This window comes from Myotis yumanensis, unplaced genomic scaffold (genome assembly GCF_028538775.1).
Source record: "Myotis yumanensis isolate MYYU_CA2020_CCGP unplaced genomic scaffold, mMyoYum1.0.hap1 SCAF_1, whole genome shotgun sequence".
Taxonomy (NCBI): domain Eukaryota; kingdom Metazoa; phylum Chordata; class Mammalia; order Chiroptera; family Vespertilionidae; genus Myotis; species Myotis yumanensis.
Window position 1 is genome coordinate 195,245,772 of NW_027223752.1, and position 19,140 is coordinate 195,264,911.

General features: G+C 40.9%; 1 protein-coding gene and 1 pseudogene across 1 annotated transcript in view; one reads left to right on the forward strand and one right to left on the reverse strand.

Moving 5' to 3' along the window:
* The window catches only part of GC (GC vitamin D binding protein), a 39,092-nt gene extending 25,146 nt beyond the window's left edge, over nucleotides 1-13,946 (forward strand). The window contains exons 10-13 of the mRNA XM_070409919.1: nucleotides 341-438; nucleotides 2,575-2,707; nucleotides 10,300-10,354; nucleotides 13,778-13,946. Coding sequence (XP_070266020.1) covers nucleotides 341-438; nucleotides 2,575-2,707; nucleotides 10,300-10,335 — 267 coding nt within the window. The 3' untranslated portion in view covers nucleotides 10,336-10,354; nucleotides 13,778-13,946. The remainder of the gene's footprint in view (nucleotides 1-340; nucleotides 439-2,574; nucleotides 2,708-10,299; nucleotides 10,355-13,777) is intronic.
* Nucleotides 13,947-14,702: 756 nt separating this feature from the next.
* Nucleotides 14,703-16,222, reverse strand: LOC139006997 (D-3-phosphoglycerate dehydrogenase pseudogene; annotated as a pseudogene).
* Nucleotides 16,223-19,140: the final 2,918 nt, after the last annotated feature.

The following is a 19,140-nucleotide window of genomic DNA, read 5'->3' on the forward strand; positions in this document are numbered from 1 at the left end:
TGGTCTTACATTTTTAATGGCTTTAAAAAAAGATTAGCATTTCATGACATTAAAATTATATGGAATTCAAATTTCAATGTTCATACATAAACATGCTCACTGTTTATGCATTGTTTATGGCTGTTTTGTGCCATAACAGAAGAGTTGAATAGTTACAACAGAAACTATATATGGCCTACAAAGCCTAAAATTTTTACGACTGGGCCTCATACAGAAAATGTTTGCCAATGTCTGGTATAGATTAAACACTCTTACTGACATGTTACATGGAATTCTGATTTTGCACCTCCTGGAACAGGGTTAAGATAAACATTTTTGTGTAATTATTATTTTCTTACAGGTCCCACAACTGAAGGCGGAACTATCTTCTTTCATTGACAAGGGACACGAACTATGTGCCGATTATTCAGAAAACACATTTACTGAGTACAAGAAAAAGTAAGGGACTAGTTCTACTTGTGTGCCCCAAATTTATCAATATGGCCTGGTATTGTAGTTTGAAAGCATATTGAAGACTTAAGATGTGCTAAGTGAGCAATAAAAAGAGGAGGTTCAATTAAAGTAGTTTGTTTTAAAAAGTAGTTAGAATCTATTATCTGTGTAAGAAACAGCTATTTTGGGGGGAGGGGGGAAAGGAAGTTACATATATCAGCTTAGAACACAGCTAAAAATGAATAAATTACAAGATCTGTAATGACTTGATTAAGAAAACAAAATTAAGTTTGTTAACATTGTTGCCCTAAAACAATCTGTAAATTTTGCTATATATAAGAAACTATAAAACTGCTGGAAAATGTTATCTAACTCAAAACTATTTTGTCTGACAAGAGGACCCAAACTTTCAATTAAGTATAGTATTACCCATCACCAGTATGTAGTCTCTATAAATTGTAAATATACCTGTTAATCAATCATTCATAATGAACAGTAGTCATTTTTCTCCATTAAGAGGAGAAGGCTTTTCTTTACAATTAGGTTTTTTTAGGTTAAAATAAGGAGCCATAATAATGAAAGCAGTTTTACTGGGTTCCTGGAAAATGTCTCTGTTGAGAAGACGCTGTGATTCTGTTTCATTAAGTCAGCGGTTCTCAACCTGTGGGTCGCGACCCCCTTGGCGGTCAAACGACCCTTTCACAGGGGTCACCTGAGACCATCCTGCATATCAGATATTTCCATTACGATTCATAACAGTAGCAACATTACAGTTATGAAGTAGCAACAAAAATAATTTTATGGTTGGGTCACAACATGAGGAACTATATTTAAAGGGCCAGAAGGTTGAGAACCACTGCATTAAGTAGATGCCTTAGATCTGTTTCACAGTATCTTGAACAACACAGGCCTCAAGTCAGCATAAATAAACGCCACAAAAACACCTTCCGAAAGAATCCCCAGAGCTGGACACCTCCTTCAATGACCCCCATGAAATCAACCTTAGCAAAGCTGTAATAGTAAACATAAAAACAGTGAAAGTCTTAGGTGCAAAATTGTTTAACATTTTATCAGAAAATTATATAATAGAATAATATGAAGATAGCATAGAATAATGTTAAACAGATAGTGCAAGATTAAGTTTTTCCCAACAGTTTTGAGCACCAGGTTTGCCTGGGGCAGTTGAGTGATAATTTATATAATCTCAATTCCATATGAACATGTCCTAGAATTGAATTTAAGGTTGTGAAATTAGAGAAGATTGGGGCTATTCCATCTAAGTATTTGAAATCCTTACTTTTTTTTCCCACCCTCTGAGTTCCTCTGGTCTCGCTTGCCTTTCCTTCCAACTGGAACCGACTCGTTTCAATAATGCTTTCAGGAGCAAACTAGCCCCTGACCCTCTAATCCCTTCCCAGCATTCACCTTGTCAAGCCCAACCCTAACTCCAACTGGAGATAAATTTGGGTCTCTTCCATCTCCCATTGCCTACTACTGGGCTGGCAAATATTCCTGGAGAAAGTCATAAAACCAGGCTGAGTGTCCACCATGAGGGTAGAGTTACCAAGATCGTAGCCAGTTCAAACTGGGAAAGAATCAAGTGAATTCAAGTCCTATACCACCTTGGCAGTGAGATGGAGAGCTGGCCAATAGCAGAACTAAAAACAAGAGCCAAAGATTCCTGACCTTATTTTCCAGTATAGTTGGTGAGGCAAACTGAGGGGGAAATTGTTCAAAATAGGAGAGAAGAAAAAACGCATTACAGGGGCATGAATTTCTATAAGGGAAATGTCCTTGAAGGCGCTTGAAACTTAGAAGTGGAGAGAAGATGAAAGGTTAAGGAAAGCAATGACATTATCCACGATGAGGTAATTGAGTGAATAAAAGGGGGAAAGCTGGAATTCAAGGCAGCAGCAATTTGTATGTTTACTTTCACGATCTTAAAAGAGGCATAGATTTTACTTTCTAATCTCAGATTGAGTCATTAAAGATAGTTCCCCAAATAGAAACATAATTTTCTTGAGAGGAGCAAGTACTTCTATTCTCATTTTTTATTGTACCAGATCTTAAATGGCTAGCTTTTGCATTAGAAACCTTTATAGAATACATCTAGTAAAACCTTACCAAAAAATGGTCTTTCAGACTGACAGAACGATTGAGAGCGAAACTGCCAGATGCCCCAGACACGGAACTGGAAGAACTGGTTAACAAGCGCTCAGATTTTGCCTCCAAGTGCTGTTCCATCAACTCCCCTCCCCTCTACTGTGACGCTGAGGTAAGAAGATTTGATAATCCATTATCCCTGCACAGTTTTTAAAGACTCGTGCACTCAGATTTACTCATTTATCTTTGTTATTGAAATGTCATTATGTCTTTTCCTGGTGCTGTGATAACTTTGTTGTATTTACAATGAAAGAAAAATGACTGTTTTCATGCTATGCTAATTCAAAAGCAAATTGAGGGAGTTGCAAAACTTAGGAAATTTTACACTTTTAAAGGAAAAAAGTGAGAATACAGACAGCAAAGTGCAGTGTTTTTCAAATTGTAGATTATAACCTATTAACAGCTTTTTTAAATGAAAAAAGAAAAAAAGAAGACAGTAGGAATATTAATCCATCTAACAGAGTGTGGTTAAATATTTGTGAAAATTTTATTTCATATATATGTGTATATATATGTACGTTCATATGTATGTATATAGATAGCAATTGGTAGACTGATTTAAAAAAAAAGACACAGAACTGCCACTTGACCCAATGATCCCACTTCTAGGAATATATTCTAAGAATCCCAAAACATCAATCAGAAAAAATATACAGACCCCTATGTTCATCACAGCACTATTTACAATAGCTAAGATCTGGAAACAGCCCAAGAGCCTAACAGATGAGTGGATAAAAAAGATGTGGCACATTTACACAATAGAATACTATGCGGCAGTAAAAAAGAAGGATCTCTTACCCTTTGAGACAGCATGGAGGGACCTAGAGAGTATTATGCTAAGCCAGTGGTCGGCAAACTGCGGCTCGCGAGCCACATGCGGCTCTTTGGCCCCTTGAGTGTGGCTCTTCCACAAAATACCGACTTCTGCGCATGGGCCACGAAGTTTCAATCGCACTGTACGTGCGTGCCCGCACGTGGTATTTTGTGGAAGAGCCACACTCAAGGGGCCAAAGAGCCGCATGTGGCTCGCGAGCCGCAGTTTGCTGACCACTGTGCTAAGCAAAATAAACCAGAGAAAGACAAGTATCATATAATCCCACTGATATGTGAAATATAATGATCAAAATAAACTGATGAACAAAATAGCTCCAGAGACACAGAAGCATGGAGGAGACTGATGAATCTCAGAGGGAAGGGGGCAGAGGGGCCAGGAAGAGATTAACGAAAGAACTTATATGCATATATGCATACCCCATGGACACAGACAATAGTGTGGTGAAGGCCTGAGGGGAAAGAGTTGGGTGGAGAAGGTCAATGGGGAAAAAAGGAGACATCTGTAAAACTTTCAACAATAAAGATAAAAAAATTTTAAATGCAATAAATGAGGAATTTTAAAAGAAAAATAGATGTTGTCAGGAAAAATGGATCATACCATACCTTATATCTGAATTATTAATTATTTAATTTTCAATTAAATGTATTGGGGTGACATTGGTTAGTAAGATCATATAGGTTTCACATGTACATTACTATGATCCATGTTCTGTACATTTCATTGTGCCCCCACCATCCAAAGCCACATCATCTTCTAGCACTATGTATTTGGCACCCTTTACCCTTTCATTTAATTTGCTTCAATGTAACACAAGGAAAAGAAATGCAATTTAATTGCTAAAGGTTACACAAATATTTCTTTACCATAAGAGTTATTTTCTAAAAATTAAAAAAAATACATACTAATATTAAAATGCTGGAGTCATTTTTTATTACAAGTTTTTCTTTTGGACACTACCAATTGGTTTCCAACTCTGAAAGATAAAGAAATTTGAACTCATATTTTCTAGTTTCCCTCCCCACTCCTCCTAATTTGTTAGTTCTTGGGTTCATCTTTCTTTAAACATGATTTCCCTACCTCTAGCCCCCAGATCCCTCCCATTCCTGTCTCCCACCCTCCCTCACCCCGTCTCTGAATTCTCTTTCTCCTTTACATGTAGTTGCATAATTGCCAGATCATTTATTTTTTATCTTGCGAGGCATTTTCTGCTGGAGGTGAATTATTGGATTCCTTTCACCGAACCTGAGCTTGTTAGTTTCCTCCTATAAAACTGACGTGAGGTCGGTACTTGGTGTTCTAGCTTTGTGTAGACTGAAGGAGTGGAGGACAGAGGAGAGCCCGGGCAGGCTGTGCGATCCATTGTTGGTGGACCTGATCTCTGATTACGCTAACGTTTTGTTACATATCTTACACTAGGATTTCCTCCACCAACTCAGTTTCTATCCTATTTCATGGGGAGATGTCTGTTAGCCTTTCTCATATGCATTAAGCCCATTTATTCCCATCATCCATTTGACCTGTAACTCTCCAGCAGTCAATTTAATTACTAGAAGAATTGAAAGATAAGAACGGCACTTTCATTCACTATACTGCTAACTTGGAGACATAGTGACAATTCCAAGAATTCTGTTGTCTCACCCATTCCATTTCTGGAGTATAGATGCAAGGCTAAGATCAACTCGATGCCAGATGCCATATCAAAATATTTTCCTCCTTTGCCTACTTCTTTTTTTTAAATATATTTTTATTGATTTCAGCGAGGAAAGGAAAAGAGAGATAGAAACATCAATGATGAGACAGAATCATTGATTGTCTGCCTCCTGCAAGCCCCCCACTGGGGATTGAACCTGCAACCCAGGAATGTGCTCTTGACCAGATTCAAACTTGGGACCCTTCAGTCCACAGGCTAACACCCTACCCATTAAGCCAAACTGGCCAGGGCATGCCTACTTCTTTCTGAAGTTCATGATATTAAGTTTCATCCCTCCCCCACGCTGGTGGTGGCTGAGATTTTTTTGAGTGGGTTTTATTATTGCTTGTCATGTGTTAGATAACTATCATTTATGATTCATTTTTTACTCATTTTTTGCACATAAAATAATTTACCTACAATGTAAAAGCAAATACCACTTAGTCTAATTAATTAATGCCAATTAGAAGCTTTAACTGTAAGTTAAAGAATGTTTTCCCCCCAAGAAGCCATATGGATTTTTATTTATTTATTAATACATAAAAGCAATGAAGCCTGGTTTCATTTTATTGTTCTATTATTTTTAATTCTGTTTCTCTTATTTATTGTTGTATTAGAGCACACTTAAAATACCCAAGAACCTAATTTTAAGAGTCATATAAATCTGGGAAGAAGACTATAAGAGCACCTATAATTTTTCATTCAGTAATTCCTTCTGGAGATCGTTCAACCTCCATTTAAATATCTACACTCAATTTTCTCCTTGAGATAGCCAATTTCACTGCCAGATAGCTTCTCTTATGAGAATATTATTCTGCTAATTAAGCCATGATATTCCCCTCACAATTTCTGCTGAGTCCAGTCTGGCTTTCTCTATCAACCAGAAAAAGTCTATTCTGTTCTTAATAGCAGCTTTTTTTAATATTTGAAGTGACTTTTAAAAAATTGGGCTGTATAAAGTCTGGAAGGTGGAAGTGGGTGTGGGAAGAAATCAGCCGAACAACTTGTATGCATATGGACACAGACAATAGTGTGGTGAAGGCCTGGGGCGGGGCAGGCTAGAAGGGGTCAATGGGGCGGGGGGACATATGTAATGCTTCAATAATAAAGATTAAAAAATAATAATAAAATAAAAGCTTGAACTATGCATACCAATTCTCTTAATAATTTAGTGATGTTTTGTTTTTCACTGATAGTGTCTAACAAAGTCTTAAAATGTCTAACAAAGTTTTAATCCGTTTGATAAATTGAGTTATAGCATCTTGTTCATTTTTTTATACTCTTAGAGATTCTGATTTCTCTTCCAATTTCTACATTTATTCTCTAGTCCCAAATCTAATTGCTAATCTTATTTGTAAATATTTATAAAGTCAGAATTCCAGATGAAATGAGTACAGTAAGATAAATGCCCATTCTTTAAATCTGGCTGATAAATATATATTTATCTTTTATTAAAATTCACACCAAGTAAAATTCTAAACAAACAAAATAAAACAAACCTGAAAGATCTAGAGTGTTGGGATATTTTTGTCATTATTGACATGAAAACATTTAGCATTAAACAAATTGAGCAGTTCCTTCCTTTCCTACCAGTTTGCTTTTGGTAATATAACAGGTAAATTTAGGTTGCCTTATCTCCAAAAAATAAAATCCTCTTAACAGCAGAATTTGTTCTGAGGATCTAATTCAGTTATTAAAATGGGGGAAAGTCTGAATATTTTTTTTACATTCTGTCAAATATATCACTTTTGCAACTCTTCCCCAGTCCCTGTGATTCCTAATAAATACAGTTTCCTTTTATGACATCATACAAGACAAACAGCTTTATGCACAAAATGCATGCTTCCTTCCCTCAAGCATCTTGTTTTTCATTTCTTTGAGTTGCTTTTCAGTGTATTTTTCATTGTAACATATTGTCATTTAAAAACCATTTTCAACTACAATGATGAGAAAGCAAGTGTTTAACTTTCTATTTTCTTGCTTGAGGAACCAGTACATTTATAGTAGTGGTACTGCTGAGTAGCCAATCTTTCAGTAACTGCTAAAGAAGGGTGAGTTGAATGGAGCGATGGAGACACTTGTGCACATTTGATTACTTAGAGCGCTCAGAGGTTGGCCCTCTGCTGTTTCCATTAACCTTTTTGAAAGTCTTTCTCCATTGATCTCATAGCTAGATATGCAAGACCACCTCTGGTTTCTGACTTCATGTTCTAGTGAAATCTGGTAGAACAGCATTCACTTTAAAATTCTCAATGCTTAGTATGTATATTTGCCCCACTTACCCTATAACATTTGAATTGTAATTTATTATTAAATGTCCTTATTCTATATTTGCTTGACTAAATTTTTTTTTCCTTAAGAGTAAAGCCCATTCACTCCAAGTCATATTCAGGGATACATCTCTATCTGCCATTCTAACTTTACTTGGCACAGTTGCTCGAAGCATGGCAAAAGGGGCATCTGAACCACGCGTGTGCTTCTTATATGATAATCTAGCCTTACCCTCACCCTGATCTTGAAATGACCAGGAAATAGAAAAACCAGTGCAATTTTTGTTTGCCTTCACCGTGGAACTCTATGTTGCCATTGAGGTCCACTGACTGCAGAAAAATCTTCTGCTGCAAAATTAGACTTGAAATTATTTCTTCTCTCTCCACTATCATTCAGGGAGGGCATCCTTATGATGCTTCTGAGAACTCATTACTATGCTTCCACCAAAATGTTCCAAAGGAGTGCTAATGGGCATCAACTATGATTTCCCAAAGCATACAGAAAGCCACGCTACATGCTGGAGGTGATCATTAAAATCTTGAAAACTGAGACAAATGCAAATAGCCAAGTGGGCACTGGGCAAAGAGAACACTATCTTCTCCTCTCTCATGCCCTCCCCCCGCTCCCTCTTTCTTCCTCTCTCATATTTCAGGAAAAGCTGGCATATCCACTAGAATTTCTCTCTCTGTATATAACTAGATTTTGTGATACTCAATGTCATAGTTAGCATTTATTAAGTCTATACTATTTGATAAGCAGAATATTAATAGCCTTCCTAAGCAGAATAATAATAGCCTTATACATTTACTAGAGGCTCCGTGCATGAAATTTGTGCACCGGGTGCGGGGGGGAGGGTGTCCCCTCAGCCCAGCCTACACCCTCTCAAATCCGGGACCCCTCAAGGGATGTCTGACAGCCAGTTTAGGCATGATCCTGGGGATCGGGCCTAAACCAGCAGTTGGACAACCCTCTTACAATCCAGGACTGCTGGCTCCTAACCACTCACCTGCCTGCCTGCCTGATCGCCCTTAACTGGCCCCCCTGCCAGCCTGATCACCCCTAACTGCCCCCCCCCCCCGCCAACCTGGTTGCCCCCAACTGCTCCCCCCCCCCCCCTGCTGGCCTGGTCACCCCTAACTACCCCTCCCACCGGCTTGGTCACCTCTCACTGCCCCCCTCTGCCGACCTGGCCACCCCTCACTGCCCCCCTCTGCCGGCCTGGTCGCCCCACGCAGTCTGCTGTTCAGTCATTTGGTCGCCCCTCACTGCCCCCCCTGCCGGCCTGGTCACCTCACACAGCCTGCTGCTCAGTTGTTTGGTCGTCCCTCACTAACCCCCCTGCTAGCCTGGTTGCCCCATGCAGCCTGTTTGGTCATCCGTTCAGTTGTTTCAGATGTGATGGCCCCTTGCTCTTTATATATATAGATGATGTTTATAGAATAATTGAAAACAATTCTAAATATTAGGTACCATTTTAATTCCCCTTTTACAGATGGGTTGAATGATATATACAAGATTGCAATATGTTTGAAATATCGTAAGTGTGTTCCACATGAGTCTGTTACTCTCCATGTCATTGTCAGATTTCAGCCCTAATTTAATAACAAAAGCATAATATTGATATCGAAAGCCTATTAACTATTGATTAAAGTGCAAAATTATTTTTTATTGTTAAAAATATCAAAAATGACCCAGGTCAGTAGTATCACTGAATTCCATTATCATATTCTACATTTTATCCTATGATTCTTTGATTTTCATTCTGTGTCATATCATCCTCTTCTTCTACCCACACCTTAAATTTATGTTTTCCACAGAATTTTTTTTTCATGGTCTTCTTCTCTATACATGACATTACATTTTCTCCAAGTGTTCTCATCCATGAATATGCCTTTAATCTCCAAATCTCTACCTCTAGTCAGGATCTCTCCCAGCAGTACCAAGCTGTTTATTCAAATGATTAAGGGTTCTACTATCCCATAAGAAATTCAAAGTCAATATGCCCCAAATATTCCCCTTAAAAACCTCTTCTGGTATTGCCTAAATTTATTACTATCATTATCATTATTGTAATAAATTAAGATACAAATAGTGATCCTTAATTTCTCCTTTTTCCATATACCAGTAAACCCAAATATATTCCAAATCCTACCAATTTTAACTCACTATTTCTCAGTCCCACCCCCCAACTTCTCCTACATTATTGACACTTTTACCTGGATTATCTCTTCCCAATTGGTCTCTTATCTCCAGTCCTCCACATTCCTCACACCAATCCCATCTCTGTACTAAGGCAAAATAACCTTTGTAAAACACAAAACGGTTAGTACGTTCCTCTAATTGCTCTACATCACTTCTAAATTGAAGTCCATTCTTTTTTTTTAAATCAAGAGAGTTTGGTCCTGTGTTTTCCTCTCCAGCCTGATTTATCACTGCTCCTATTCTTCCTGCTTTGGTTTTGCTATACCACTCACAATTTTCCTAAGTACATCAAACTTGCTCTTACCTAAGGCTTTTGCACATGAAGACTCATCCTGTATTGCCCTATCTTCATTCTATAACCTGGCTGTCTTTCATCAAGATTCAGGATTCAACCTAGATCTTTCCTCTGGGAATCCTTGCCTGGCACTCAAATTCTTCTGTTACCCCTTAACATTCTGTTCACACCTAATAATTAGCACTTATTTTTCTCTTGTCTATTTTTCACAGGACACTAAATTCTTCAAGGGCAGAGACAGTGTAAAACTAAATGTGAAGGATGGCCAATAAAAAGTTCAATATAAAACTTCATTTTAACAAGAATCCTTCTTTCTAATCAAGGTTCAAATTGTGTTTACCTTCATGATTTAGTAGTCTACAAATAAAATGCTTCATGAATAATTAGATAGCATTTTTTTTTTCATTCCAGATCGATGCTGAAATGAAAAATACCCTACAGGGCTGATGAATATATATTATCTTAGGTAAGTATTGCTTGTAAAGACAGAAAAAAAAACACAAAAAAACAAAACAAAAAACTATCCAGTTTTGTGCAATGTATTTTAAAAATCATAGAATAAATAATCCGATAGTGTTCTTCCCATTCTAACTATTCTCTATTCAAACTCATTTTACAATGAGAATATTAAGCATCTGGAAAAGTTAAGGAGCTTACACAAGTATACACAAATAACTTCTGGCAGATTTAGGACTAGAATCTGGGTTCCCAGTCTAGTACTAGATCCTATATAATAAAAGCCTAATGTACTAGATCCTATATAATAAAAGCTTAATATACTAAGTGTCTGTCTGGTCATGCGGTCATCTGGTTGTCCATTCAACCAATTAAAGCATAATATGTTAATGATATGCTAAGGCCGCCCAACCGCTCACTATGATGTGCACTGACCAACAGGGGGCAGACACTCTGACCGGCAGGTTAGCTTGCTGCTGGGGTCTGGCAGATCAGGACTGAGCGAGATGGGCTGGACATGCCCTGGAGCCTTCCCGCAGTCCCTCCCTGGATGGCCTACCTCCTGCATCCCTTCCCCAGCCCCAATCATGCACCGGTGGGGTCTCTTGGCCTGGCCAAGGACCCCTCAGGGAATGTCAGAGAGCCAGTTTCAGCCCAATCCCGCAGGCCAGGCTGAGGGAACCCCACTAAGCATGAATTCATGCACTGGGTCTCTAGTTCATCATAACCTCACATCTAAGATAATGACAGCATGGAGATCATTTCAGGCATTTTGATGCATTCAATAGAAAAATATATAAATTTAAAGACAGAGTCCACCAAGTGTTAAAGATAGCACAGTAGTTCTTAGGATGAAAGAAGATTCTGCAAATTAAAGCAATATTGTTAAAATATTATCACTTGCTTTTTTCCAGATATTACATTTCACCCATTTAAAAATACCTGGAGATATTAAGAGTATAAAGTAGTTTAGACAGAATCTCATACCTTAAACTGATGATTATCTCAACTCTGCACATTTCAACAAAAATGTTTTCTCTCCAAATTCCACTGTATTCATTTTAAATATATTACTTCTGAGATTTAAAAAATTATAAAATTAATGGTTTTGGTTTATCTCAGATCTTAAGTGAGCTGAGCCTTTTCAATGATGCATACTTTTATTTTGCTGATTTACTGACATTCTCCAAAATTATATAGAAGCAAAAGCTATTGACTAGTGAAATTAAATCATTCCATCATATTCAGGTTTTTAACTCTCAACTATTTGAATTACCTGAAAGAGTGAAAAAGCAAATTCACACTCAGAGAGGCAGTACAATGGAGGTGGTCAAGGAAACTCACTTCTGGAATTGCCCAATCTGAATCAGAGTCCCCACTCCAACTATCTATCTTTGTGAACCTGAGCAAGTTATTTAAATTCCCTGAAGCTTGTTACTTAAATTCCCTGAAGCTTGAAAATATCTACCTCTTAGAATTGTTGTAATGATTGAGTTGCGGCATATAAAATGCCTAGAAAACAGTAGCAGCAGTAATACTAGTAAAACAGAATTTTTGGACTGGAACTCAGATTCTTTGTCTGCCAGAGTGAATGAATCCAGGGACAGAGGGTAGTATAGCAAAGGTGCAGAGTTATTGAAGAACAAGTACAGATTCCCACGTGGGGAGGGGAAAAGAGTCCCACTGACTTCCTGTTTACATGGTTTATAAAGGCTGCAGTTCCTGTGTTCTGATATCCTCTCTGATTGGTTAATATTCCATTTCGAATTGGTTACTATAGTAATTCCTGAGGCCCTCCTCCCTCATTGTCCTCCCATTCCTTCTGGGCTTTCTTCCTCCTCCTTCATTTTGTAAATAGAGACCTTGTTTGGCTACTTCCAGTTCCCTTGTCTTATGAAATGTAGTTGCACTTGGCTTCTTTGTGTTATGGAAATGTATCTTCTCCCAGTCTGTAGCCCTGTGTTTTTTCCATGGACCCCACTTCAAAACATTCCCTAAACCTGCCTATATTCCCCTAAAATTCCTATTTCACTAGCAAAGTTTTCTCCCTGCTGCTGCTTCTGTGACTTTACTCTGACTAGAACAAGTAAGATCCCCAATGCAAAAGTGGCACATGTTTAGTGTTAAGCAGTTTCTAAAACCATTTTTAGGCAGGCTAATGCTAGTTTTCCATTTGACAAAGATGTATAACAGATCCTTTTTAAAAATTAAGTTATATAAAAGTTTCTGGACACAAAACTCCTATCCAGACCGCTAGTCAGAAAGACCAGAGTTAAAAATACAGCCACATATAGAACGAGGCTTATGCACTGCACTCGGCAACTATCAGCCCTCTGTCCCCATCCTGCTCTCAGGAGAGAACTTTGGATTGTGTGAGGTCTAATGCCTCACACGATCCTAAGAGGAACGCTTCTCCTTAGTTCCTAAAACCAGTAAACCGACTCTGGCTGGCTAAGTATTTCTTTTCAGTGAATGCCCAGCTCTCTGCAGAGCTTTGAACAGTTTGTAGAAGCAGAAGCCTTTGCCGCAGGTGTTCCCATTCTTAGGTTCACCTACAGTTCGATGCTATTTCATTCTTAGCTAAACTATTAGAAACTTGATTTGTTGTCCTGACAGTTATTGACCCTCTTATTTTTTCTTCAATTCCCTAAATTGATTGTGACCACATTTGCTGGCCCACTGGACAAGAGAATTACTGTCTCACAATAAGTCCCACAAAGCCAGTTATCTTTTCCCTTCAGCTTTAGAGAGGATTAGTGTTCCCGGGGTTGCCAATGGAGGAAGAAGTCGGTTCTCACTGCACAATAGGGTTGAGTGAAAACATACTCCAAGTACCAGAATCACACTCAGCACAGCCAGGTGCTCACACTATGGGAGAAACCTCACTCCAAGGCGTAAACTCCATGAGAACAATGGAAGATGGAATTTCGTGCACTGTGCAGATAGAATTGTGATACAACTCCACTGTACTGTCTTGGAGAAGGAGTAGAAGACACATTTGCCTCATTACAAAGGAGGCGATTTGATAACAACTCCCATTCTGCATTTTACTGAAATACAACTACTGAATATTATCTCAATCCCGGGACTGGAAGTCGGGGGAGGGGAGGTTCATGTGCCATTCATTGGTCGCTGCCTTTTCTGCTCTGGCAGTTGAGTATTCACTCTCATAAAGCAGTAAGTTACACACATCCTTAAAGAAAAAAAAGTGCATAATGTCCCTAAGTGTACGTGATGGTTTTATATGCAGGTCTTGGGAATTTCCTACATTTTTTATTCTGGACTCCTTAGGTGGGCCATGAGGGGGGGATATATGGGTCATGCTAGACAGGTTTATCTTGAAACAGAAAGATAACTTGACTGCTAAGGAGTGTTATATAATTGCTTCCCGTTAGCTCTGTGTTTCTAACATTCATTTCCATTATTCTCATAGATCTAGAGCTGGAACCTTCCTGGAAATGCCATCTGAAGCCTAACCTAGGCCAAACCAGGGCTCTCAGGGAGGCAACTCAGTACTCACTAATTTTCATCAGCTCCAATATCTTTGTACAATAAGTATGATTTGCTATCAAAATAAATTGGAATACAATGCAAACCATAAATGTTTCTGAGGGTGATGTTACAGTGCAGACCTCCAGCAGTATTCCTGTGTGTGCCATGCCGGCACAGCCATGGGTGAACCTGAGAGCAGGTGGTGAAGGATGGAGCAGACAGACAAGAGAATAAAGCTGGGGCTAGGTGGGATGCTGCCCTCTCTGATGGAGAGACAGTGCCACAGTCTGCAAACCGAGTCTTTATTTTATAGCCAGACTAGTGGCCTGGTACACGAAATTCGTGCACGGAGTGAGGGGGGGTCCCTCAGGCCAGCCTGCACCCTCTCCAATCAGGGACCCCTTGGGGGATGTCCGACTGCCAGTTTAGGCCCAATCCCACAGGCAGTTGGACATCCCTCTCACAATCTGGGACGCTGGCTCCTAAACGCTCAGCTGCCTGATTGCCTCTTACTGCCTCTGCCTGCCTGCCTGATCACCCCCAATTGCCCTCCCCTGCAGGCTGGTTGCCCCCAACTGCCCTCCCCTGCCAGCCTGATCTTGACCCCAACTGCCCGCCTCTGCCGGCAAATTTGGTTCTGATTGGTCAGTTTATATGCCAGTCAGCATCAAAAGCTCCGCCTCCTAGGCAGCCATTGGCTCCTCACAGTTGACCCAGATTTGGTTCTTTTTTTGGGGGGGGGGGGGGGGCTGTTTATTAAGTGGTTATTACAGGGGTCAGACCACATAAGTGGTGTCAGCCCCGGGAATGCGATCTCTCAATGTTGACCACAAAGCCCCCAAGGCTGGTCCTGGTGAGCCCCAAGGTCAGAAATGAAACTGAAAGGCCTTGGTCACATGCTGTTTCCAGGCGTCCAGTCTGGGCAGCAGGGAGGAGATGCCCATGACATGCCAGGTCTCCCCATCGGACACCACCGTGGTCTGGTAGGACAGCAGCTGCATGCCTGCCTCTGCCAGGAGCCCAATCATGGTAGGCAGTATGGCAGGGTTGGAAGAGGCACTTCTGGTCTGAAGGCAGCTCTGTTGAGTGCCTGCAGCACAGGTGTAGGGGACACCTGCCAGGGCCACGCTCAGGAGGCCTTCCCTGCATCCTTGCTCTCCTAGCACAGTGGGGTTATGGGAGGTGGTTACATTGAGGCTGGCCTCCTTTACCAGCAGCTTGGCATTTACCAAGTTCACATCCGCATGATTAGAAGTGTCTTTGAGGAGGTCGACAATGACTTCGGGGCTCAGGCAGTTCCCGGCATGCTTCAGGGATAAGCCCTGCGTTACCACCTGGATGGTCCCTTTGGGGGACCCTGCCTAGGCTCGAATCAGGGTCCCCAGAGCTTCTGATAGACCGATCCAAGGTTTGGTGTGCGGAGATAAAACGCTGGTAAGGGCCTGGGCATTCACGACCCCCGCAAGGGTTCTGCCCTTCACCATGTCCATGAACTGGACAGCGATCTCCTCCCCTCAGAGGCTCTGGGCCTCCTTGGTGCTGGTGCCCAGGTGGGGGCAGCTGATGACGTTCTCCTGGTCTACCAACGCACGGTCCCGAGGCAGCTCCTCCGTGAACACATCCAGCTCTGCGCCCCGCACTGCCCCAACTGCAGGGCCCAGAGGAGGATGCCCTCGTCCACGAACCCTCCGCGGGTGCAGCTCACCAAGCGCACAGGGCGGAGGTGCTGTCGTTCAGCAGGCCTGTTGTGGAGGGCAGGAGAAGGGTGTGCACAGTGATGAAGTCACAGAGGGGCCAGATCTCCTCCAGGGGCAGCTGCTGAATGTGTTCACCAGAGGCCGAGACCTCTGGTGAGATGATGGGGTCGTACCCTACAGTCTTCATCTTGAAGGACTGCATCTGGATGGCCACCTCTCTCCAATCCTCCGCAGGCCAAGAATTCCCAGGGTCTTTCCATTCAACTTGGTGCCCATGAACTTCTTTCAGTCCATTTGCCATCCTTCATCGAAGCCGTTGCCTGGGAAATCTGCCTGGCCAGACACATGATCATCCCACGGGTGAGCTCCGCAGCACTGAGACTGTTCCCATTGGGAGTGTTCATGACCAGGATGCCCTTCCTCGTGGTGGCCTCCAGATCCATGTTGTCCACGCCGGTGCCGGCCCTGCCCACCACCTGGAGCGTCTCTGCTGCATTGATGACTTCCCCAGTCACCTTGGTGGCCAAGCAGACAATAAGGCCTTTGCAGTCCTGCAGCTCGGCTATCAGCTCCTCTTTGCTCAGGTTCTGCTTCTCCACCAGCTGAAACCCTCCATCTTGCAGGATCTTCTGGCAGCAGGGGTCCAGGCTGTCACTGATGAGCACTTTCTGTAGATTTGCAAAGGTCATTGCTGGAGCCAGCCTGGGATCTACCACTCTCCCTGGACAGAAACACCTCTAAGGCCCCAGATTTGGTTCTGATTGGTCAGTTTCTATGCCAGTCAGCGTCTCTGGGCCTATCAATGGGGCCTCATCAGAAAGGCAGGGCTGATCAGCAGCCCCTGTGGAGTCCTAGAGAAAAAATGGAGGCACAGCAGCTTGCAAGACTCAGAGAGAAAGAGAGAGGCAAGTGATCAGTCCCTGCTTCTCTCTTCAGGGCTCTCTCTGGCCCTGATTTGCAGCCCACTCAGCAGTCAGTGCTGGGGCACCTCACCTAAAGCGGAAGCAGTCAGCAGGGTCTGGTCAAGCTTTGGTGGTAAAGGTGTTACACCCTGGCTCATTATAGAGATTCCAGGAGGCAAAGTAAGGGTGTGGTCAAGATGTTTACAATGTTCTCTCGGGTTTTGAATCTACTCAATTACATGCACCTGATCAAGCTTTGTCTCCTTGCTGTACCTCCTGTAGCCCATATCACTCAGCCACGTGGGACCACAGGTTCGGACCATAAGGTCAAGCTTACAACTATAGCCTTTGGCTATAATTGTGCTGGGAGGGCTTTGCCCTACAAGCTAGGACTTGCATGTGGTTTTGCCATGAAAGGCCCATGCCCTCTCATTAGTCCGAGGCTTGAACCTGTCCAAACACTGTAGCCGCTCTCCACACCTGTGATTTTCACAAAGATACTATAGTAGGCAGCCTCAACTTCACAGCCCCTACTTTTTTCTAGGTCTCTGCTGGGTCTCTCTAAAATACTCACCACTTTAAGCATCCACTTTACAATTCTCAACACATTCAGCTCCATTCCTTGATTGCTTCTTAGGCTTAGGTGATATTAAGGAAAAGTTAGCCAGCTTCCACCAGAAATAGCCTAGGATAGCACACTTCTAAAAGGAGGAGGAGGAGGAGGAGAAAACTCTTGAGAATACCTTCTTGCTGCCAGCTTCAAATTGTATGGCATTAGTTAGGTAGTACCTGCCTTGCAAAAAATAAAAAATCTTTGTGGGCTGAAAATGTTTAATTTCACTAAAGATTACCCCTAACAGCAATTTATTGAATCAAAGTTCTAAAGACATCTTAATTTCAGCTGGATTTAATTAAATATATATATATATATATATTTAGATAGATAGATAGATAGATAGATTATAGATTATATTCTATGTGCTTTCTTTGCCCAGAGAAAATGAAGGTGTTCTAACTTAACATATTTTGCTTTGAAAGAAAGATTCTTTTTTTTTTTTCAGAATATATACCTCTCTGAAACCAATACAAGTCAAGGAAAACCTATATTTATAATTAATTGCCTCAAGGAATTTGAGTTCATCTAATGGGAGATACAGAGTTACATATAGAGATGAAACATGTTTTATAGCAAATATAACTGCGGGCACATTAACCAAAGTCATCCCTGATCACTCCTCAAGATTTTAAGTCCCAGTAGGGAGCATTTCATCAACTAAGCCAAGGTCAAGCACCCAACATGTAAACTGCCAGGAACTGAGAATAAAATGCCTGCCCCTTGCAGCTTCTATAGAAGGTACAGTCCTACCTCCCGCGAACATTTCAAAATGGGAAATTAACCTCAAATAGGGAAGTTCATCAGATGCTACAAAGTAGCAAAAGCAACAAACTATCCACTACATATTTAGGCAGCATTTTTTAATTTTTTAAAATTCTTTTTTCCTTCCAAAATTACCTTGCTGAAGCTTCAAAATCTACTCTGGGATGTAGGCATCACTGATAAAAGTATGAGGAGAATGAGACTCCATAAAGGCAAAAGTAATACAGTTCGTAAAGAAAAAACAACAACAACAACAAAATTGATCTAGCTTTCAATTCCAGCATGCTATGCAAGGTTAATGGGAATACTTCAAGAATACCCCTGGTCAATTTGGTTTTCAAAACAAACATAGTACATCACCCTGGGAGAGTCACAATTTACTGCATACAATTTAGTTTTTCCTGAATTTAACCACTGACCCCTTTCCTTGAGATATCACCCAGAATTACTGCTCTGAGAAATTAATTTTGGAAAAGTCTCTTGTTCTTGAGAAATTACATTTATGAATTGTTCCGTAACTGCTAAAAACTAGTCCATTTTGGTCAAGTATTTTTATGGCTGAGTAGGTAGAACTGGAAGATTTTTGTCACAAAGTATTCACTAAATATTGTATGACTGGTTGAAGCAATGTTCCCATGATGCCCTGGCTATCTTTCCCAAGGAGCTCTAAACAACTTTCATGATTTTTTTAATAGTAAGAATCACTGACCTAAATACTTCATCAGCTTAGTACAGAAGTTTTAATTTTAAACCTTACATGCATTATTATGCCTGCATCCATTCCATTTTGTAGGCAGCTGAAACCTTTGAGAAATTGCCAAAATCTAGGCTTTCTTCCTAAGTGCTTCCCAACATTAAAGAAATGTTACTGAATGCCCATATCCTCTCACCCATAGCTTATTTGACTGGCTAATGTCAGTTATATAAGTAGTGCTCAATTTTTATACCTTATATACCACTTTCATTCAAAAACCTGGCATCTTGATAGACACAAACAAACAGAAATCTACTTCATTTCTAAGAATGACATTTATAAACTGCATCAGTCAGGGTTCTCCGAGAAATCAGAGTAATAGGGGCAGAGATGGAGAGTTTATTTTAAGGAATCGGCTTACTCAATTGTGGAGCTCGCAAGTGTGAAGGCACTAAGGCAGGCCAACATGCAGGGTTTTCACGTTACAGTTTAAAGGAGAATTCTCCTATACCAGTGGTTCTCAACCTTGGCTGCACATTAGAATCACCTGGGAATCTTTTTAAAATCCTGTCCTATATGAACCCTCAGCTTTTGTTTTTAGGGCCTTCTACGAATTGAATGAAGCCCATGTGC